Below are 22,521 nucleotides of genomic sequence, written 5' to 3' on the forward strand. Positions count from 1 at the left end.
CTTTCCATTGATCACAGTGAAACTTGCTGTTCAGAGCCTGTCTGCAGTTCGTGCACTTGTTCTGTGATAGTCCAAGGGAAGGACTCTGAGGTTATCAAACTCATATACTGCATGTGAATACAATATTGATCTCTGTTCACATATTCTTCCATACAACTGTGCTTTGATTAAGTTACAAAATGATTGAATGTTTTTCTTGCTTTAATTTTTTAGCAGTTACCTGCAGAGAAACGTGCATCCTCTGACCTTAGTATTGCCAGCTCTGAAGAGGATAAACTTTCACAGAATGCTTCTGTCCTGGAATCTCTCTCTGAGAAAACAGAAAGTAATGCCATTGATGACAAAACAACTGGAGATGAATCTGAGGACATTAAATTTAGGAAAACAGCTGATAACATACCCGATACTCCCGTTAGTGATGTGAAAGTGCAGAACGGTTCTTTGCCAACTGGCGAAGATGAGCAAGGCAAAATGGTGCCAGCAGAAAAGAATACAGAAAGCCTGGAAAAAATGCATGAGGATACAGAACCCCAGAAAGAAGGTAAAGAACTTGATGAGGAAATAAAGAATGAACCTAACTTAAAAATAGAGAAAGAAAATTCCATGGCAGATGAACAGATAGAAGATGACAAACTGAAAGTAGTACCTGTAACTGAAGATAGGGTAGAAACTGAAGAAGGCATTTCTAAGGAAACTGGTGAAAAAGAAGAGGAGAAGGGAATGGATCTCTTGGACGGTGAGGAAGAAAAGGTCCCTGCAGAAAATAGAGATACAGAACAAAAGGAAGATAAAGGTGAAGCTCAGAAAGAGGCAGTAATAGATACCCCTGCAGAAGCTCTGCCTAATGCTACAGTTAAAGTGTCTGATGAAGAAAAGGAACTAATAAAGCATGGAATTGACAACATTAGGGAGATAGGTGCTATTGCTGAAACACCCATCAGTGATGGGGATAAAGTACCTGAGCTGGAGGATAAGCCAGTGGAAAGTCAGGCTAAGCAGGTCCTTGAGATAATCAGCTCTGAAGAAACTCTATCAGAAAGCCAAGATACAGTGGTCGAAGTAGACAAGAAACTGGCAGAAAGTGAAAATGAGGGTATCAGTAATATAAACAGCACAGAGGAAACAAAGGTCAAAGACTCTGGAAAAGATATTGTAGACCAGAAGGCATTACAGAACAAACCTGAGGATATTCCTGATAAACTGGTGGATAAACTGACTGGTATGGACCAAAATTCAGGAGAGCATGGACCTGAGAATATACAGGAAACTGACATCCAGGTAGACAAAGAACATCCAGCAGTTATCTCAGATGAAATTATGAAGAATAAGCTTCAAGGCACTGTCAGTGAACAAACTGATGACTCTGAAGTCACTCCAGTCCCCAGTATTAGTATTAGCACTGAAGAAAATGAGGTCAAAACAGATAATCAAGGCAATACTGAGACTTTACAGCAACTGGAATCAGAGAATTTGAAGGAAAATGATGCGGATTCAGGCACTGGTTCTACAGCTGATAACAGCAGCATTGATTTGAATTTGTCCATTTCTAGTTTCCTTAGTAAAAACAAAGAGACAGGATCAATATCTTTACAGGTAAGTGCAAGCATATATTTTTTAATATAAAATCTCATGTGAGTGTAACCCTGAAATTATCTCAAAGTGTTACCTTTGCTACAAAGAAAAATATTGAGGGAGAAACCAGTATGGCACATATATACAAAGCTTTGTAGAAACCAAAGTATTCTAAATTGCACCATACAACAATGTCTGGATTATGTGCAGTTATGCTAATTAGTTTCTTACTGTATTGCATAATAGCATAAACCATAAAAGGAAGTGTAGTAATACTAAACATGAAGATTTGTGAGTGGCTGTAGGTCAGAGCTGATACTCAAGAAGACCAGCTAAATGCACAGAATTCTTGTTCAATGGGAAAAATCTCTTGAATATTTAATCTTATAGCGAATTCCTGTCACTTCCATATTCTTTCTCTCTGTTTGGGACATCCAAGGCAGACATCCTGCTGGATTTTTTAATTGCAGTCAGTGTTCTCCTGTGGTTGAACTGTGTCCATGCAGTTATGTCACTATGAATGAGCATACTCAGAGGAAGCAAATTCCAGACTATGAACTTTATTTGTAGTCTTTGTATTAAAATGAAGCCATGTTGAGGTAGTAACTGTAACATGGGCTTGAGTGGAGGAAAAACAAACCTAGAAAGAGAACCAAACAAAAGAATCATAAATTGCATAACTGCTAAACACGAAGGTGTTTGCAGTTGCCCTGACACAATGGAAATGGCGTGGGTTCAGCTGGGGTCCCTCTCTTCTTGCAATGAAACAACAGCAGCTCTGACAACTGAGACTTCTCTAGTTGTCAGCAAGATCATGATATGATTTTACCTAATATATATCAATAAAAAAATAAACTCACTTGTTTATGTCCAAAGCAGGAGGAAGTAGGTGAGTAAATTGTTATCCTGTTTCAGAACTGGTTTTCAGAATTAAATATCTGTTGGTGGCTGGGGAAATCATGATCAAAACCAAACAGTAAATATAGCTGTCTTCAGCTCTTGAAAATAAAACTGCATCAGTTCTCTTCAGAGTTTCTGGCTTAATTTTTTTTTCTTCTGCTACTTTGGATAATCAATAATTGCAGTTTTGCTTTCCTTACTAGAAAGTTTCAGTTAATTGGATTTTTTCAATTTCTCACTTGATTAGTGAGGCACCTGGTAAGTGAGAAGATTACTGTATAGAAGACATTCTCAGAAATATTTGATATAATTCAGTATTAAGAAAAAAGGGAAAAAATAATATAAATAAATAACAACTTACCAATGCTTAATTTAGGAAACTAGAAGGCAGAAGAAAACGTTAAAGAAAACTCGGAAGTTTGTCGTTGATGGAGTAGAAGTGAGTGTAACCACATCAAAAATAGTTACTGAAAATGATTCAAAAAGTGAAGAAATGCGATTTCTACGGTAAGTGTTTCTAAAAGTAAAATTTTGAAGAGTTAGCAGCTGTTTTTTTTTTTAATAAAACAAGGTGGCTAATGATCTTATTTCAGCCATATTTGGGGATAAATTTACATTTTATTTAGTAGAAGTGAATGTAAGGTGTTCCTTATTATGGCAATCAGTTCAAAATTAATTTTACTGGGCCCAAGTTGTCAATGGTCCTTTTCATCTCCTGTCATTTTGCACTTCTTTTGTTTTCCCATCAGTATTAAGTGTTCTTTGTCCTTATTAGACGTCAAGAGCTCAGAGAGCTGAGACTTCTTCAGAAAGAAGAGCAGAGAGCCCAACAGCAGCTCAGCAATAAGCTTCTGCAGCAGCGAGAGCAGATGTACAGACGTTTTGAACAGGAAATGACAGTGAGTTTCTGCATTTTGGTGCTCTTAAAATATGACATCTTGATGGAGGAGGCAGGATAGTGCTAAGAGCAATCAGGTGTTTCCTGCCATGATGGCTCTAGCTTAGCCTTTATTCTTAAATAAAAGGCAATATTTGCCATGGTGGGGTGCCCAGCTTGTGCAGGTGCTTGCTGCCACAACAATCCATCATGGCCATTCCTTGCTACAGCACTTCACTTAACAGGACTTAGCTTTCTAAAAAAAGATGCCAAATAATTTTTGCAGAGTAAAAAGCGACAGTATGATCAGGAGATAGAGAACCTGGAAAAGCAGCAGAAGCAGACGATCGAGCGCCTGGAGCAGGAGCACACAAATCGATTACGGGATGAAGCAAAGCGCATCAAGGCTGAGCAGGAGAAGGAGTTGTCCAAATTCCAGAATGTGCTGAAAAACAAAAAAAAAGAGGTAAGAGACAATGCTAATATACAAAATAAGGAGTATAAGCATAGCAAACAGTTGAGATTAGGTCTCCCAGAAGCCTTGTCACACCTGTGCTATACTGAGGTTTGGAAGTGTCACTACCAGTCAGAATTGTGTATCTTGTTTAACTGCCTAAAGTGAAATACAAACAGCTGACAGGAAGCTTGAGGTATTGATTTACTCTAGAAGACATCATCAAGTTAGAAGATTTTGTTTTTCACAGAATATTTAATAAAGTATTTCCTCTCAAATACTAAATCAAGAAGAAGTATTTGCATGAAGATTATGAAAATTCCCAGCTATAGTTACTTAGTAAACACTTAACAAATTAGAATTTCGAGGACAATAATTTCAGTTTTGTTTTGTTTTTGTTATTTTGTTAGATTTTTTAATTGGATGTGTGCTGTAATTGTTTAGAATTTCTTTATATGAAATGGCAGCAATAATAGGAATTTGGTTTGTTACCTCAAAAAGGAAAACCAGGAGAAAGAAGTCTGGATAATGTAAAATCTTTTACAGTTAATTTCATAAATGTCATACAGTTAAGGCAAAAAGACTGACACTGACAACTGGTGCAGTTAATTTACTTGCATTGAATTAAGAAAAGGTTATATGTTTCCCTATGGATTTTGCATCTTAAAAGCTGTTTTGTTTCATTTTTGGTTCAATTGAGTAGCGCCCATTTTTATATAAATGGCTCTAGTGTTTGCTCTGATAGTTACTAGACTCAGAGATGTCTTTAGAAAGATGAACTGTCAATGCTTTTGCATAGAATGATCCTGTAGCACAAATGTGCATTGGAATATAAGTTGTATTCAGTTTGAACTGTATGTCCATATGTAAATAACAATTTTTCTTCTTTTGCGGTACCTCTTGCATTTCGAGTCTCTCTCTGTTCACTGGTGATTGGGTCTTACGTGGGAAACTGGGAGAATTTTACATATTGCTCTGAGCTAAAAGCAGTTCTTTCATGGACATAGGAATAGCATGTGGTGATTTGGACTCTGTTTTCTAATGATGCTTCCACTATTAAACAAACAGGCATTTGTCTCTGGGTGCATACTTTAGTGTTTAAAACTTATAAAGGCAATGTACAGTTTGAAGGAAAATGCAGCTGCTGCTCTAAAGCTATCCATGTTATATTGGAGTGTACAATGCCACGTTTTTGTAATTCTGAAAAACAAAACTAATCAGCAAATTAACAGATTAATAGTGAGTTGATTTAGCCAGGTTATATTTAGAATCTTCTGCTAATCTTGTCTAATTCACCGTGTACTGAAACACGTTCCATCCCAGCATACATGTCTCAAAAAGTTTCTTGAAAGCACTCTTATTTATTGGTGGGTTTTGCTTTAAATTCTTCAGAACCAAACACAACCAAATAATGTTTTGTTTGCTTGTATGATTATTTTGAAGACAAAAGCTGTGTAGATGTCATTTATGGTCAGAGACACTAATAATGGCATCTTGTAAATTCAGGTTAAAGACAGTGGGTTTCAGAAATAGCTGGGTTTCAATGGAAGTTATTTTAAGCTTCCAACAACTTTTCACAACTTTATGTGAGGTAACATACTCTGTAGTCCTTTTGCCATAGTGATTCAAGAAAATACCACTTTTGCAGGTGGTGGTTTTCTTTACCATTGACTCTTCTGGCAGCTGCATGGAAGCACAATCGAGGCACTGCCATTTCTGAGGGCGCTGGGCAGGATTTGCATGCAAAAAGCGCTGGCACATCCCTCCTCTCTGCACTGCTGGCATGCATAAAGCACCTATTGTTCTTTCTCTTTTCATTAAGCTCTTTCACTAAACTAACATCCCTGCCACTGAAGTAATGCATGCTTCCAACTACCTCTAGTGCTTGACCTGCATGTCCCTATGTTCACAGTAGTGCTTGCTGTGGAAACCAAGTGTTCTTTTTGCCACCTTCTGCATGCTTATATACACTGTAGGTTTTATGTGAAGTGGAGAAAGCACCAAAAGAGCTGAGAAAAGAGCTCATGAAACGCAAGAAAGAGGAGCTTGCACAAAGCCAGCATGCTCAGGTAACAACGGCAGCTTCAAGCTACTAAAATACAAAAGGCAGCAGTATTCACACAGCTTGATGATTTCACTTCTTGTTGTTGTTGAGTGAATATGGAACTTAACTCAAACTAACCCTACAAACTGCTCTCTTTCTTCAAGTACTGCCATGTCACATCTTAGACTTAACTGGGTAGAAATGTAGGAGCAGCTGTTGCCAGGTTTGTACTGTCTTAAGTGTAGGATTTTGTGTGCTTTACTGAAAAAGAATGGTATTTTTCTACAGCACGTTTATTTACAGTGCTTTTATGAGTGGTAAGTACTCTATGGATCCTTCAAATTTTAAAGGTTATAGTCAGGAGGAAGTTTTGAACTACACACAGTTGCAGAGGAGGAAAATGTATCTAATATGTAAGCATGAGACATCTTGTTTATAGGAGCAGAACAGATTAGGTAAAATGTTATTTAAATGTCAAAGTGTAGGTGTATAGAAACTTTACAAAACATCATCTGTGATTTCATGCCTTCAGACTTGCTGCTTTTCTATGACCCAGCTAGAAAGAGGGCTATATTTCAGAAAAATACTGGCTTTGTGATGGCCACAGCTTGTACAGAGTGAATTTGAACCACAGCAGAGCAGGTTTGGATTGAGTAACTTAAAGATTAAATGTTTATGTGAGTGACCTAGTAGAAAATAATAGCAACTTTATTCCATTTATGTGTTTAATTTAAGAGGGGATTTCCCAGGATAGAAGGTGATTGAGTTGCAGCACTTTCCCCATACCAAAGATATCTGTCTTTAAACTTTTTAAGGAAACAAAAATCTAATTTTTCATAGTGTTTGTGGAGACATGGTTAATTTCCTTTGCTGCTTTCAATTTGTTGGAGAGATGAAAGAAGGTTTTAAATGTGAAATATCCTTACTTGGAATGGCAAGTGCTAAACAAGGTGTGCAGCAGTTTAGTTTTAGAATATCTAGAACTTCCATCAGCATCTACTGGTGTGATTAGCCTTGACATTTCAAATGTTTATTACTAACGTACAGCAGATCTCATTTCTTCCCTTTTTTAAGAATAGAAATATGTTTCACTATATTATGACACAGAATTACATTGTGTCCCACAGGGTGTTGCTCAGGTTATGATTCAGTCTTTTCAGTTGTCTTCATGTACGCTTTTCAACGCACAAATGCAGGATGTAAGTCTTAAAATGCAACACAGTGCAAGTTTATCTTCCTAATTTTCCAGATGTGTGTTTTCTCTTCTCTTTTTGCTCATATGTGCTGATCAATGTCACTGCTGTCTCCAAACTGGTTAGCACCAATTTAGGTAATTGTGCACTATCCGTTGTCAAAAGTTCCAAAAGACAGTAGTTACTCAGTCTGAGCAAGATGCTGAGGGCTCACACCTGCAACATGATACTTGTTCAGCACATGTGAGAAACATTGTGTGACTTGTATTCTGTGTGTGCAGTGAAACCATGTATTTTAAAGATGTTTGAGTTTCTTTTAAGATACTGGGCATAACCAAGTGGTACTTTGAAAAAGGTTGGCTGCCTTGCACTGTCTGCCTTTAAACCACCCAACACATTCTTACTAAAGTTGGTGGCATTTATTTTATGTGATACTTGAGTAGATGTGAGAAGTGGAATTTCCTGCGATTGCCTAGTTTATCTTACAGCACTAGCAGGTATAAAACTTCATGAGAGTTACTCTGTAGAGAGTAGCAATGATATTTAAATGATTAAATGTGTAAAGCTCAAGCATAATCACTTTTTGACCATGACTATGATCTACACTAGAACAGCTTTCCCCCACTCCGTCCAAATCAAAAATCTCCCAGCAGATTAAACACTGTGTTAATTATGTGTCTGCACCCTTAGAATGTTCAACTTGTAGTAGTCTTTTTAACCTTTTCAGGTATAAAGGGAAAAAACAGGATTTTTTGTCCCTCTATAAATTCAGTTAGGCGTGTCTGTCTTAATTTACAGACATCACCTTCCAGTTCTTTTTGTACCCTGAGGTCTGTTACTGTCAGCTTAATTCACCTCTGGTTTTATGTTACCTGTCTCAGTAAGAGACATAAAAGCCTCATCTATGAATAACTTTAGGTGAAGATGAAAAACCAGGATTTTTTTGATCAAAATAAAAAGTACTTTTAATGAACATTTAATTCCATTTGTTATGAACTTGAGCAGCCCACCTTGGATCTGACAAGACCCTGTCATTGTCCTTTCTATTGGCCTTGATATCATGCTAGAAGCATCTGATTCAATTTCTTGTTTTAAGGCAGGTGTGAATGTGTGAGTGAGAGTGTGTGTGTGTGTGTGCATGCTTGCATGCTCATAACTGTGGTTTTTAATAGTTGCAAAGAAGAAAGTCAGCAGTAGGTCTTGGGGCATGGGAGGGGGTCTCAATGCTGTCAGCTTTTCATGATGGGATGTAACAGTGATACCCCTGCATAATGGGAAGATTGAGGTGATAAATCCCTTTGTGAGGAGCCAGCTCAGCTCAGGTGTGAGCAGGTTATGCCCCTGCAGAACCATGGGGTGTCTGCACAGTGGTCCTGCAGAACTCCCAGCCTCAACAGCCCTGCCCTAAGGACAAGATAAACCACACAGATCTGAAACCTGACTGTGTAAATAAATATGCTTTAGCTAATCACCCAAAGCAGAATGACCATACATACATTTATTTTCTTACATACGTGAGTAATTAACCCTTTTTAGAATGAGATCAACTTTAGATTGAGTATTGTCTTTGCTAGCTCTGAACCTGCAACTTGTTCTGAGGAGAGACAAGAGATGGAATGAGTTGCAGATGACTGGCTAGATTGTTACCTTTGGTCTTATTTCTGTATTATTTAACCATGAATATGCTCTTAACTACACTGTACATAGAAAATGCAAAAGATGGATAATTTGATAGCCAAGGCACCCTAGCTCAGACTTTGATAGATGTATATGCTTTCATATATAGCTAATGCTGAGAGGACTGGGAGTTTCATTAACATGTAATGTGCTTAGAAGAACCCAATTTAATTTACTTCTATTGGTTTTTACCAGGAGCAGGAGTTTGTGCAGAAACAGCAACAAGAACTGGATGCATCTCTGAAGAAAATAATTCAGCAGCAGAAGACAGAACTGGCCACTATTGAACGAGATTGCCTCAACAACAAACAGCAGCTCATGAGAGGTACCCAGCACTCCCTTGAAAACAGGCACTGGTGTTTAGTAAAACAATGGTCTTTCTTCACTTTATGAAAACAAAAAACTTCATGACAAATCTAGAACTGTAACAAAAACATTTGCTATGAAACAGCATTGTTTTTAAAATGCACTTATACTTCTGAACATACACCAGGAGGTTGGGAAGTATGGGATGGGATTGCAATTCCTGCACGAACCTTTCTCTTTCTTTCCAGCTCGTGAAGCTGCATTCTGGGAGCTGGAGGAGCGGCACCTACAGGAGAAACACCAGCTCCTCAAGCAGCAGCTCAAGGATCAGTACTTCATGCAGAGGCACCAGCTGCTTAAGAGGCATGAAAAAGTTAGTGTTGACTTTGGCACTTTCTCCTGTGTATTATAATATCCATTTTTTTTAATCAAGTAGTCTTAGGATCTCTCCTGGTGCTGTATGTTTGCACAGGCAAGACCCAGACAAGTATTTTGAAGATGTTATGTGCTCTGTTGAAATTTAAAAAAATCTTACCTTACTTGAATACCTTAGTAATATATAGAAGGATAAATTATGATATTTTCCCTTTTGATTCTTTAAAAAAAAACCACCAACCAACCACAACATCAGTCTTTTACTATAAGAAATACCAGATTCTGCTTATCCACCAAAACCAATTTTGACTTGTGTTAAACCAATCTGTTCAGAAGTAAATAATCCTGGAATGAAATGAGCAGAATGAACTGGATTAGCTTCTGGGCAAGTAGCTGACCACTGTCTCTTTATAGCTAAATCCTTATTTTTCATAAGGCATTTTGGTTTTTATAGAATACACAAAAGCAAATAGTTCAATTTCTGAAACTATAAACCAGGAGGGAGTTGTTTGAGGATCTCTTGGTGATCAGAGCATGAGCAGCCTCCACTGAAGGCTTGTTCTGTCCACTCTGGTTTATCCCATGTGGGCTGTTGCTTTCTCCAGCTTTTTTTAAGCAAACTGCCCCTCCACAGCTGTAGCCCAGAAGTTCCGTTACACAAAAAGGAGTTTCTCCTTTTGAATAACAGGCTTTGTAAAAGGCAGTACAGGAGCTGAGTAAAATATATGTTTATTTACATTTATTAGAGAATTTTCTTTGGATTGGGCAAGATCCAGAGTTCTCTGCAAGAAGCCCCTCTTCCCCACTGTTACTCCTGGGGGCTGGGAATGGTTTCTGCTGAGAGGCACTGACTCACACCAGAGACTTATTATTGAAAAGACACTGTATAACATCACAGCTACTGTGTAATATTTCCACATGGTTAACATTTCAGGAAACAGAACAAATGCAGAGGTATAATCAACGCCTTATAGAGGAGTTAAAGAACAAGCAAACTCAGGAAAGAGCCAGACTGCCTAAAATCCAGCGAAGTGAAGCAAAGACTCGGATGGCCATGTTTAAGAAAAGTTTAAGAATCAATTCATTTGCCTCTCCAGACCAAGATCGTGAAAAAATTAAGCAGGTAATTAATAAATTAATATTTAATAGTTTTAATAGTGTAAATGCTGAATGTGATGTAAATGTGAGGATGAAATAGAGTGCACTCTCGCAAGTTCTCAGATGGTACCAAACTGGGCTGATGGACTGGATGGGGTCAGAGGAAATCATCCTTCCCTGCTGCTCTGGTGAGCATCTTCTGAAGTGCTGGGTCCAGCCTTGGGCTTGCCAGTACAAGTCAGACATGGATTTATTGGAGCGAGTCACGCAAAGGGCCTTGAGGATGGCTGAGAGCCTCAAGTGTCTTGTTACACAAGGAGCCACCTGGGGTACCTGGGATGCTGCAGCCTGGAGGAGAATAGGCTCAGGAGGGTCTTATCCATGAGTATAAGCACCCAACAGAGGGAGCAAAGAAGGTGGAGCCAGACTTTTCCCAGTGGTGCCCAGTGACAGGGTGAGAGGCAGCAGCCACAACTGAAATACAGAAAATCCAACTTCAACATGAGAAAACATTTTTGTAGTGGGAAGATGGTCAAACACTGGAGCAGGTTTTCCAGAGAGCTTGTAGAGATGCTCAGAACCCAACAGGACACAGTCCTGCACAGCCTCCTCCTGGTGACCCTGCTTTGAGTAGGGAGGTTGTTCTTTACAGGTCCCTCCAACCTCAACTGTTCTGTGATTCTGTGAAACATTTTTGAGGTGCTTGATTTTTGTGAGCTTTTGAACGAAAGCTGTAGGTATTGACTCATTCTTTAAAAGGGAATGCTGTGCAGAGGTTGAGAGGTTTGCTCCTAGTGCACCACAGTCACAAATCATGGCTTCATATGGTGAGCACTGGAAGGATGACAAATGTGGAAAATATGGTCTCCTGTAGCTGTTTAATACCAGCCTAAACCAATGCTTGCAGCTGGGCTGCTGTGTCACAGCTTCAGAGGGAGGTAATTTCAGGAATCTAGAAGAGAAATGTGCTGCATTTTAAGGAAAAATCAGAGTGCAGACAGAGAAATGGAATTAAAACTGTGGGGAACTTCCTTTGTAAGAATTTAAAAAAGAAAAAATAGAGAAAATTACTGCCTAAATCTTCTAGAACTGTTCTTCTCAGTATGTGTTCATTCTGTTAGATGGAGTTCTTTGACTCATGCAAACTTTTTTATTCAGAGGCACAATATAAATAATCCTATATTTTTAATTTTAGTTTGCTGTTCAAGAAGAAAAGAGGCAGAAGAATGAGAGACTGGCGCAGCATCAGAAACACGAAAACCAAATGCGGGACCTTCAGTTGCAGTGTGAAGCAAACATCAGGGAACTGCATCAGTTACAGGTTAAAAATAGATGATATTAAATGACCATTCAGTGAGAAGACTTAAGTTAATACCAGATGCAGGCAAAACAGAAACACCTTTCCTTAATTTTTACTGTATATTTTTTTCAACTTTGTTTTCAAAGGCCTGCAGTGCATTGCTTTGCCAGATTCATATGTTCCCATCAATTAATGAGGAATCATTTTAAATGAAGAAGAGCATGAACCAGAAGCAGATGGTCACTTCTGGTATACCTGTCAAGTTCCCAGGGCTATTTTCTGTAGGCAGCATTTCCTTTTAACCTGATTTTGCTGGAGTGTCATTAATCAAAACAGAGGTAGGCAGCACCAGGCATTACCCACAAGAAGTTTGCAGCAATACAGGAATGAGGAGGTTTTTACCAAGTGCTGCCACTTGCATGTGAGCTTCTGAAACGTACTTAGATGGAATTCTCTTCTTATGATAAGGAGCTGATTTGTCTCTTTTGGTATGCATTTTGTTTCTGTTGGATACCAGAGGCCAGATCTCCTTTTCTGTGAAATCAGCTTTTCCCAGTTTCAGGGACACAAGGCAGTTTTAAAGCATTAAATGATCACCTGCTGATAACCTTTGCTTAGAGAAATAATGCAAGGACCAATGAAGCTCATTCTACTCTATTCACTTTCTTACATCCTGCAAAAACAGTCCCTGGCTGTACCACTAATATGCCCCAGTAAATCCCTGAGTACCGTGGGAGCCTTGTGAGAGTTTCAGCTCCAGTAAAATGGAGCAGATTAGGGCTGCTCTGAGCTTCACAAAGAGAACTGGAAAACCCTTTGCTGCACTCAGGCCTAGCCAAGTGCTTGTTGTTTGTCTTGCTGTGGTTCTGTCCACTGCATCACACCCATTTGGGACTGGAACCCTAGAAACACAACCATTGCCAACTGCTCTTCAAAAAGTGCAGAGACTTGAAGCCAAATAATTGATTTTTTTCCTTGTCATGCTTCAAAAGTCCTCTGAAAGTGAGGCAGATGCCCAGGTACCTTACTGAGAGAAATGTGAAGCTGAGGTGTGATTTGAGCCTTATCATAGGGCAATTTTGAGGCTGCTTTTGCAACCACCTTTGTCTCTTCTCTAAGTTCCATTTGTTTGTCTCAGCTCTTGGCACCAAGAGTTGAAATATTTCCAAAAAACAGCTTCCTTTTTAATGTAATTGGTTTTAATAAATTATACAGACTGTCTTTAAAAAGCAAGGCAGAAATGCTGCGTGACCTTGACAAGCATCATTAGGCAGTGAAACACAGTTTTGAGTAACACTCTCAGCAGCTGCCTTAATGATGCTCAGCAGTGTATTTGGATTTAAGAGTGTTTCTTATCTCAATTGGCTCCAATGGAAAGATCAGCTTTTGAAAACACAGCCTTGTAACATTCTTTCATCTTGTAATTATTCACGTCACTATTTACACAGAATAAGCTAATTAGAAAGAATTAGGACAACATATGTCACTGTACAAATGTTGAGTTGCCTAATCTGAATTAGTTTTACATAAGGATTATCTTGTTTTAAGAATGAAAAATGCCATCTACTGGTTGAGCATGAAACTCAGAAGCTAAAAGAGCTGGATGAAGAGCACAGTCAAGAACTGAAGGAATGGAGAGAGAAATTGAGACCAAGAAAAAAGGTAAATGGGAGCAGTTCATGAATAAGGAAATTATCAAGGGTTTGATCTAGAAAATACACACAGTACAAAAGTATTGCACAGGAGGAGAATCAAGCTGCTGTACAAAGGTGTTGCAGTTCACTGTATAATAAAAGATGTTTAAAAATTGCATAAGCTGAGCAAAGGGCAGGTGCACCAAAACAGGCTGGGTGTTACCAGTCTCATTGCAGGGCTCCCACCTGCAGCACATGTGTGCAGGTTTGCATGGAAAACTTAGCTGGAGGTAAATCCGAGGCTGAGAATTTATTTCAGAAGCCAGTAGGTTACTACAAAAATTGAGTGATATATAGCAGACATATAGCTGGTGGTGGAGGGTGGTCTCGGGGGATTATTTTATTTTAAAGGGGAACGTAGTAGAGTTTCACACGGTTCGGAGATTGATCAGACAAAATGTCTCCACAATAATGGGTTTCTTGTACTTTGCCTTGTTAATCCTGTGACAATCTGATTTTGGTTTTAGATGCTGGAAGAAGAATTTGCCAGAAAACTGCAGGAACAGGAAGTTTTCTTTAAAATGACTGGAGAATCCGAATGCCTTAATCCTTCAACACAAAGCCGGATTTCCAAATTCTACCCAATCCCCAGTCTTCACTCCACTGGCTCGTAACTCTGGGAACTTCTGTAGGTTTTTGGTGTTTGGATTTCTCCCTCCTTACGGTCTAACATGACTCACCCACAGCGTACGAACATCGGGGACCTCGCCTGTCTTGTTTTCAGTGGAGACAATCAGTGTCAGGAGCGCTTTCTTCACTCCCCTGAACAGAAGAAACAAACCAAGTGTTGGTGTACAGTGGTATTGTTACGTCCTTCAGATGTTTCAAGACTAAGTGGGCTTTTTATCCCAGTCTCTAAAAGTACATTACCTATGGTTTTGACTTTAAGCCTGAAATATTAATTATGCTCTTTCTCATCATAAAAAAAAAATTATTTCTCATCTGAACATTTAAATGGTGTAATATTAGTTCTGCTACTGTGTTTTTAAGCATCAGATTTCTCCACGAGAGAATTCCACAATTGAAACTGCCATGAGAGGTTTAAAATTTTATAATGTGAGCAGTGTCTTCATGGCAAGGACTGAAACTAATTACTAAGAACATGCCAGTAATCAGAAAAACAAACCCTTATGTTTAAACACAATTGGCAAAAGCAAACTTCTTTCGGAAGAAACCTCTGGCATAAATTAAACTGAGCTGATCTCCATGACGTGTTTTGTCCATTAGTTCCATAATGAAATGGGGTGCTAGTTTAATTAATACAGTGCCTGAAACACTTAGATATGCTGATCCTGGCAACAGGATACTGTTTTGTCATTTAAAAACACAAAACTCCTTAGTGTTGCTGTTACTGTACAAAACAAGATTTCTTGCTGCTACTGCCATTTTTGTTGTAAATCCTCACCCTAAAATATTTTGCACTAAAATATGTAAAGGTGAAAGAAATGCTAACTTTAAAATGCACAGTTTATTATTTTCTTTAGCTATTACCTACAGGTGGTTAGTTCTACAAATTGAAAAACTGTAGAATGTATTTTTTAGAAAGCGGTGTGCAAAATGCACGTGGTTTCTCTAACTGTACCTGGAATGGGTAGAGCCATTGTTCTGTTCTTACCAAAGTCTGTTCATTTGACCTCCATCACAGAAGTGGAGGTGGATGGTCATATTTATAAATAACCATGGCTAAAGTCTGATTTCACTAGAAGTGTTAGTTTCATTTTTTTTTTATTTTAGTCATTTTATTTTAAGGAAAGATTTAAGTTAAATATACAAACTCCTTTATGAAGCTGGGTGTTTTGCTTTTGTGTTGCCACCTACTAACATAAGCAGGTTTTTTTTTTTGAGTTCCTAGATGTACCATAAGTTATTTGCCTGACTGATCTGTAGTGGGAAATCTGAACTGTGTCTCCTATAGTGGGGTAGGGAAATACAGCTGTATTAGGTCACTTTTGCTGCACTCCTTTTGGTGGATGGAGGTTGAGTCATATCAAGACAGTGTTACAAGCTGTACTTGGGTATGTTGGAGCTCCATTTGTAAAATAGTATTTGCTTTCTGTCTTTTGAGGCCTGACTTTCTCTGATATCTTTGGGCATCAACTGCACCCGTTTTGTTTGCTTGCTTTGACCATGCAACTGGTGCCCATTCCATGGTGTTCATTTCATGGGAACAGTGTTGCTGCATGGTAATGAACTCAGAAATTAACATAGGACTTTAATCAGCTTTGGTTGAAACCTTGGATGCTGAAATCCTTGGATGTTGAACCAGTATCTTCTCAATGAAGACACTTAATTTACAGCACAGTAAAAAGAAAATTGGAAAATGCATGTTTTAATTTAAATTTTGTAACTTTTTGATAGCATAATTACTTTAATAGCTAGCCTTAATTTCTGGCATTTTATTCTTTTAAATGTGTATTGTGTACTGTTGTAAATTCACACACCGTATCTCTAGAATGTTCTTTGTTGCTAAATGCAAAGTTTTTTGAATTGCTTGTTTAGTAGAGAGAAACAAGTCTTTGAAGACCTTTTGCTTTTTAAGCTCCACCTTCGTAAATTGACTGTTACTAAGATAACATTAAATAATCTTCATCTCTATTTAACAGAATTTGTTTGCAATTTCATATGAAGTAGGCTCAGTGCTTTACCTGGGGAGTAGGCAGGGCAGGCAGATTTCCTCTTCTGGATTATGTCTACATTCATCCCCATTAAATCATCACAGGAAAATGTTAATAATCTTCTCCTTAACATTTTTGGTAGTTTCAGTGATACATTGCTAATATGTATTGGCATTCTGTTTACCTCTGTCTGAATCTCTTACATCTTTTATTTGAAGATCCTTTTCACACAGGCCCTGCAATCTGATCGCATTGTAAATTGCACAAATAACTGTAACTGAGCTCTGGGATGAAGGGAGGGATCAGATGTGGCGATGGAAGCCTTGCTCAGGTCTCCAGGTGGGGAGCCCTGTGAAGCACTCGCAGCCTTGTGAACTGGGCTGAGAATTGATACCAAGCACAAAAAAATGTTTACTGAGTAATAACAAGAACTAGCATGGGTACTTACACATCTAGACTGACAAAATTGGGTTTAAGTGTTGCAGAATGTGAGAGAGGTGTTACAATATTGTATCAGTGTCAGAAAATTCAATTCAAATTTAATTTAGTCTCACATAGGCCTAAAAGACATCTCCTGAGATGCGAAATCCAATCTTGGTACTATCTCACGTCACCTCCCTAATGAATGTTAGCAGCTCCATTTCCAGGGTGGTAAAGTGCGTACTCTGCAGCCAAAACAATGTACTTATTTACAAATTCTTACTGTTTGGCAGATCTCATTGTCCCCACACACTCCTCCAAAGCTGACCACAAATCAGTATTTGCTCACCATTGTGTTTTACTACATTGTAAGTTCTGTCCACAGGAAAAGGAGAAAAGGCAATAAATAAATCCCTGGATTGCAGTGCTCTGTGTGGGTTGTCCTCGTGTATTTACAATTGATTCTCATGGAAAACTTGCCTGCAGAGTCTTAGCCTCACACCACTTGCTTCCCAAGCTCAGAAAGTGCATTTTGCACTGCTTAAGGCAGCCAGGGAGATTGGGGGCTAAAGGTCTTCAGGTGCACCTGCTGCCTGTTTTTAAGAGATTCTGGCTGAGGAGGGGTTACCAACCCGGCAGAAAATGGGCTGTGGCAGCTCTTGATCTTCTGATGTTCCAGGGGAACTTTTGCTTATTTTATGAAGAAGAAATACTCCAGCATCTGATCCTCTCTGATCCTCATAAAACACATTTTCCTGCTCCAAGCACTCTGCTGTTGCTGGTGTATACATGAGAACTATATACAATGTGTAAAGATACAATAACTGAAGTTGTTATTCATATGATTGATTATGTAGGTTCTGATTTATAAATACCTTCTGAAGGAAAACCTTTATTTGAACTGGCATCTGAATTCAAATTCCCTGCTGGCAGGTCTGCACTGTCCTGACCATCAGCATTCACCCAAGAGTGATTTTTCACATCACGTTAAAAACTGATGTTCAGTTTGAGCTGCATCCTTTTTACCAGGTAATCTTCTAAGCTAATATTCTTTTAAAATTGCATTCACAGGTACTCAGTATCTGATCTATCACACAGTTAGAGAAATTATTCTTCTGTCCCAGAGTACTTTATGATAACTCTATTCTACTGAATTATTATCCTTAAAAATTGGAAACATAGCACCTTAACTAAGATCTAAGCAAAGCAGCAATGAAATCGCTTTTGTCACACCATGTCTTTTGTGACAGCAGTATCACATAGGAAGTTTAAGCTGATTCTCCAATTGAAATAGTATCTGCCTTGCAAGTATTTCAAGCTTGATTTGGTATGGGAAAGATTCAAATAGGTGGTTTAAATTCAGGCACTTTAATCCACTTTGAGGTAGCCTGATTTTCAGAGCTGTTGTGCAGCTGTAGCTCCCAGGACCTCGGAAATACATCATTGCTGAAAACTGAAATGTACAAATAAGCTTGGTGCTTCCACTGATGTACTGCTTCTTGGTTCATCTGCTGTGGGGAAGAGGGGCGAGTTTGAGGACAGTGACTCTGGTTGTTGGAGGAAAGGGCAAGGGGGTGTGTTTAGGGCCATCACTGTGTTGATAAGTTCAATGTTAGCATTTACACTCATGTCATTTCACATGAAAATCTGTACTTCTGGATCTCTGAAACTTTCTTGTGTTGATGTGTCCATGTGAATTTCACATTTCCAGGCTACTTCTGCCATCCTCACAGGAGTTGAAGTAAGATTAAAGAGAATTAACCTTCCTTTTTCACAGGCAAGCCAAGGCCAGAATGCCCCATCATTTCTGAGTCTTATGAAAGATGAGAACAGATGAAGGAGAAGACAAAGGAAATTACAGTGGTTCTTTATAGAACTTTTAATTGTTCTGCATCTCTTTTCCTCCAGCTCAGTCCTCATGCTTTGTTTTTTGTAGCTCCTTTGCACATCTGGTGCCTGGGCAGTCAGTGGTGCCAGAAGAAAACCCCTTAAGCAAAAACATGCTCATGCCCAACTCAGGAGAAAGGGCTCATGTGCTTTCCCTGTACTGAAAGCAGAAGGGAGTGGCTGAGTTACCCTGAGTTACCCAGGGTTACCCTGATTTAAGAGTCTTCCACACTTACAATTAGGTGGTAAAGCTTCTTTGGTAATGAGAATCAGTCCTAAAATGGTGGAAAGAACAGAAACTAGGAAGGGACATGGAGTGTTGTACTGTCACCCCATTTTCTGTCAGGAAGCCAAGCAGAGCAGGAGCATCCTGTGACAAAGCACGCGCCTGAGGCACCGCCGGCCTCGTGTTCTCCCAGCAGTTTGTTGAATGTTTTGTGTTAACTGCAAACAAAGTTATTTTTGCCTTACAGAAAGCAACCAAAAATCATGAGATGGATGAATAATTGGCTAAGGGTCTCTGTACAGCTTGTGGAAGTGAACTTGCAGTAGCAGCCATACAACAGTTTTGGGATTTTTTTGTCTTGTTTTTCAAAGTAATTTGATTTCATGGCTTTCTGTAGAATATTGTAATAATTCTGCTGTAAATACAATAAAATCACAGTTTGCTGAGATCGCCTCAGTTTTGTTGGTGGAAAACTTGCATGAAATACAAGTGATTTGTAAAACAAGCGTTTGAGTGAAGGGGGGATTTACAATGTTTAAAATAACTGAGTATGAAAGTATTTAATGTTGTGCCATTGTATTTACCATTGTACCTCAGACCCAGCTCAGGTGCCTCACCCTGCCCCACAACAACCCTGCAAGCACAGAATGGCCATCCTCAATAGTTCAGGGATGGGGTTAAAAACACCTTTAATTGGGCTGTTTACATTGAAGATTATTTTTCACCAGTGTTTAAAAAACCAGAAAAAAATTACAAAAATATTTTAAAAAGATAAACAAATTACATTTAAAAGTGCTTTGGTTCGGCCCTGTCTGTGTCCTGTCTTGCTGTGCTGCTATAAATGGGCTCCACCTGGGGCTGGCAGAGCTTGCGGAGAGGGAATCCCAGGGTGGTGCAAGGCCAGGGTTTTTTACAGGGCCTTGTGGGCTGCATCTGAAACCTGACAAACCATGCATTTGGTGGGGATGGGATTGTTTTCTTTTTTCTGCATAACTGGCTAGTTTTTAAAAAAACACAGGTTTTTACATATCTGGGAGTAGTACGAGAAGCCTGGACTAGGTGAGACAGGAAGCCCTTGTCAGCCTAAGGACATCAGCCTGGGAGCTCAGGGGCACAAAGCCAAACATCAGTAACAGGAGAAAACACCCACACTAGGGCTATGCTGGACACATACACAGGAGACATTCAGATCTGAACTATCAATTCTAAGGGGTCAGCTGAGTGGTGAGGATGTTTTAGCATTAAGGCAGTGAAGACTCAGGCTAATTTTCTACAGGCTGCTGGGAATGCTGCCCTGTGCATAACTGAGCTACCTCTTTCCTTAAACACCAACAGCTCTTCTTTTTCTTCTGCCAACATACAGCTGTTCACCTGGGGACCAGAAAAATCAAAAGGAGGGTTAGTTGAAAAGACCATGTAAAAAGACAAAAGATCCAAACCAAAAAACTGAGGCTGTGTTTTCCAGCTATTCCCAGGGATGGGCTGGTGCCACTTGTGACACTCAAACCCTGCTCTCCTAGGAGTGGCAGGTATTCCTACCTTTCTCTCCCTTCTCTCCTTTTGGTCCCCTGTGCCCGTGTCGTCCTGGTGGGCCCATTGGCCCAGGGTCACCTGAAGGAATGAGAAGACCAAGTTTGCCCTTGAGCACAAGTGACCCACAGACAGGGACAGGCCAGCAGAAGGGACACCAAATCAGGAAAATGTCTCGGCTGAGGTCCTGAAGGTGCTACCCTCACTGTGAGAGGGTGTGACCTCGAGCAGTGCTGTGACCTCTGTGGTCACAGTGCTGCATCCTGGGCATGACAAAGCTGAAGAAGGAAAAGATGGCAACCCTTACCTTTGGGTCCACGATAACCCCTCTCCCCCTTTTCACCGGGTGGCCCCTGGATAGCACCATGTGCTGGAAAGGAAAATGAAGGAGAGAGTGAATGAATGGAGAAACCACTGCCCACTCAGAGAAGCTGTGAGTAACATTGGAAGGACATTTCTCTTGGTTAGATGGCATTAGACTGACAGCAAGGTTTCTAAACAGGGTTTTGGTCCTAACAAAGTCCCAAGGACAGGTTGTGATGTCATTTTACCAGCACTGCTTTGTCACTCTCCCTGGGTGTCCTGGCTGTCACTAGGGCTGGAGCTGGCCCATGCTCAGGGTGGGGAATCTGAGAGCAGAGTGAGCAGCTGGCTCATGTTTCTATACGTGTGCCAGCCCAGCCATGTTAAAACAGGCCATAGAGCTTGTAAGCATAGAGGTCTTCAGGGTTTGGGATGAGTTTCCTACCAAGAGTGGGAAAAATTGATGTCCTTCCTAATGATAAGACTGCACCTCCCCAGCAAGCAAGGAAGGAGATGGAAAGACCATCCGCCTTCAGCTCTGCACTTTGACTTTTACAGCGTGCAAAGGTGAGAAGATCAGTAGGTCTGTGAGAGGTTGGGGAGATCTAACATGCATGAGCCAGAAATGCCAAGCCAAAATGTCACTCACTTCTAAAGAAGTCCATGAGGTCTGCGGTGACATTGCCATAGGCTGCAAAGACCTTGCTGACGCCAGGGGGACCAGGAGGGCCTGGGGGACCTGCAGGTCCCTGTGCTGTGTAAGACATCAGGTCCTGGAGAATACCTCGGCCTGTGGAATTAAAGATGTCATTTGAAAGGAGCTCTGGGAGAACTGTGGCCACATGCTGAGGCAGAAGGTGTAAGGGAGAGATGTAGGCAGCAGGAAGGAGAGGGAAGTGAACAGCGTGACCAGGCACAGGGGGTGTGGAGTTGTTGGCCGGGATAGGGAGGGTCAGGATGAGCAGGCATTGCACTCACTCTGCAGGCTCTCTGACACACGGAGTGCCAGCTCGTTGTAATCCAGGGAACCAGTGAAGGAGTTGCTGTAGGATCTGCTCGACCCTGCTGACGATCTGTGTGATTCCTCCTCAGTCAGCAGCCCATCGAAAGACCCAGCAGCGCCCATGGAGGCATCGTAAGCGCCATCACTGCCCACTGAGGTGTGGTAAGAGGATCTGCTGCTCATGGAGCTGCCATACGAGCTGCCCGTGCCCAGTGAGCCCCCGTGGGAGCCCTCAGCGCCAAGGGATCCTCCATGCAAGTGCTCAGCAGCTCGTAACCCTTGGTATGATGACGACATAGACCCAGACACAAAGCCACTGTCTCCTTTGGGTCCTGGTGGTCCCTGTGGCCCAGGGGGCCCAGGGGGTCCTGAGATGTAGCTTCGAACTTCATCACCTACAAAATACAAGGGGGATACACAGGTCTTGACAGAGATACCACCTGAATGAAGACTGGAGTGTGAAGTTCTGTCCCACCAACCATAAGGGACCCTCATCCAGTGCCATTTCTCAGGCAGCAGGCACATGTCAACCTTGAACTTCACAGATGGCAAGACACCCTCCTCCTTCCCATCTCTCCCACAAATTTGTGTGCCTAATCTTTGAAACATGCCCAAAACAGCCATTCTGTGACCAGCTTGCCAAAACTGAGGTGCTTTTGACAGCCTGCCCGGGACGACTTGTCAGGATGAGCTCAGACCATTGGTGCTTAACAGCTAGCTCAGCGCCACCTTCCAATCCCTCCGTTATCCATGGCTCTGTGGGCAGGTGTTTGCCAAAGAAAATGTTTTTCCCATGGTAAAACTCGGCTGGTGACCTTCCTAGGGACCCATGTTCAGCACAGGCCAGTTTTAACTACCCAGTGCTTGTCCCTGTTGTCTCACAACACAGACTTTGGCAGTTGGACTGAGAGGAGAAAAGCCTACAGGGTGCAGCACATTCCTGGCTGTAAAGGGAAGGTGTTGCTGTAGCCCCAGTTCAGGGAAGGCTCCTACAGGAATGTCTCAGCTGTGGCAGAGCCAGTCACCTACACAAGGTAAAGCATGTCT

The 22,521-nt window shown here is 40.6% G+C and overlaps 2 protein-coding genes across 3 annotated transcripts in view; one reads left to right on the plus strand and one right to left on the minus strand.

Moving 5' to 3' along the window:
• The window catches only part of SLK (STE20 like kinase), a 49,566-nt gene extending 30,482 nt beyond the window's left edge, over positions 1-19,084 (plus strand). The window contains exons 9-18 of one of the 2 annotated variants that reach the window (XM_084210822.1): positions 214-1,593; positions 2,849-2,979; positions 3,248-3,371; positions 3,636-3,815; positions 8,913-9,042; positions 9,272-9,396; positions 10,333-10,521; positions 11,692-11,817; positions 13,345-13,458; positions 13,958-19,084. In XM_084210822.1, coding sequence (XP_084066948.1) covers positions 214-1,593; positions 2,849-2,979; positions 3,248-3,371; positions 3,636-3,815; positions 8,913-9,042; positions 9,272-9,396; positions 10,333-10,521; positions 11,692-11,817; positions 13,345-13,458; positions 13,958-14,104 — 2,646 coding nt within the window. In that variant the 3' untranslated portion in view covers positions 14,105-19,084. The remainder of the gene's footprint in view (positions 1-213; positions 1,594-2,848; positions 2,980-3,247; positions 3,372-3,635; positions 3,816-8,912; positions 9,043-9,271; positions 9,397-10,332; positions 10,522-11,691; positions 11,818-13,344; positions 13,459-13,957) is intronic. The other variant, XM_084210823.1, reaches the window with a different exon arrangement.
• An 875-nt stretch (positions 19,085-19,959) lies between these two features.
• Positions 19,960-22,521, minus strand: part of COL17A1 (collagen type XVII alpha 1 chain) — a gene marked incomplete at both ends in the record, with an annotated part of 33,652 nt that continues 31,090 nt past the window's right edge. The window contains 5 exons of the mRNA XM_084210005.1: positions 19,960-20,009; positions 20,178-20,249; positions 20,476-20,538; positions 21,121-21,261; positions 21,450-21,869. Of these exons, the coding sequence (XP_084066131.1) occupies positions 19,960-20,009; positions 20,178-20,249; positions 20,476-20,538; positions 21,121-21,261; positions 21,450-21,869 (746 nt within the window). The remainder of the gene's footprint in view (positions 20,010-20,177; positions 20,250-20,475; positions 20,539-21,120; positions 21,262-21,449; positions 21,870-22,521) is intronic.

This window comes from Fringilla coelebs, assembly GCF_963513975.1.
Source record: "Fringilla coelebs genome assembly, chromosome: 8".
In the NCBI taxonomy this organism is placed as follows: domain Eukaryota; kingdom Metazoa; phylum Chordata; class Aves; order Passeriformes; family Fringillidae; genus Fringilla; species Fringilla coelebs.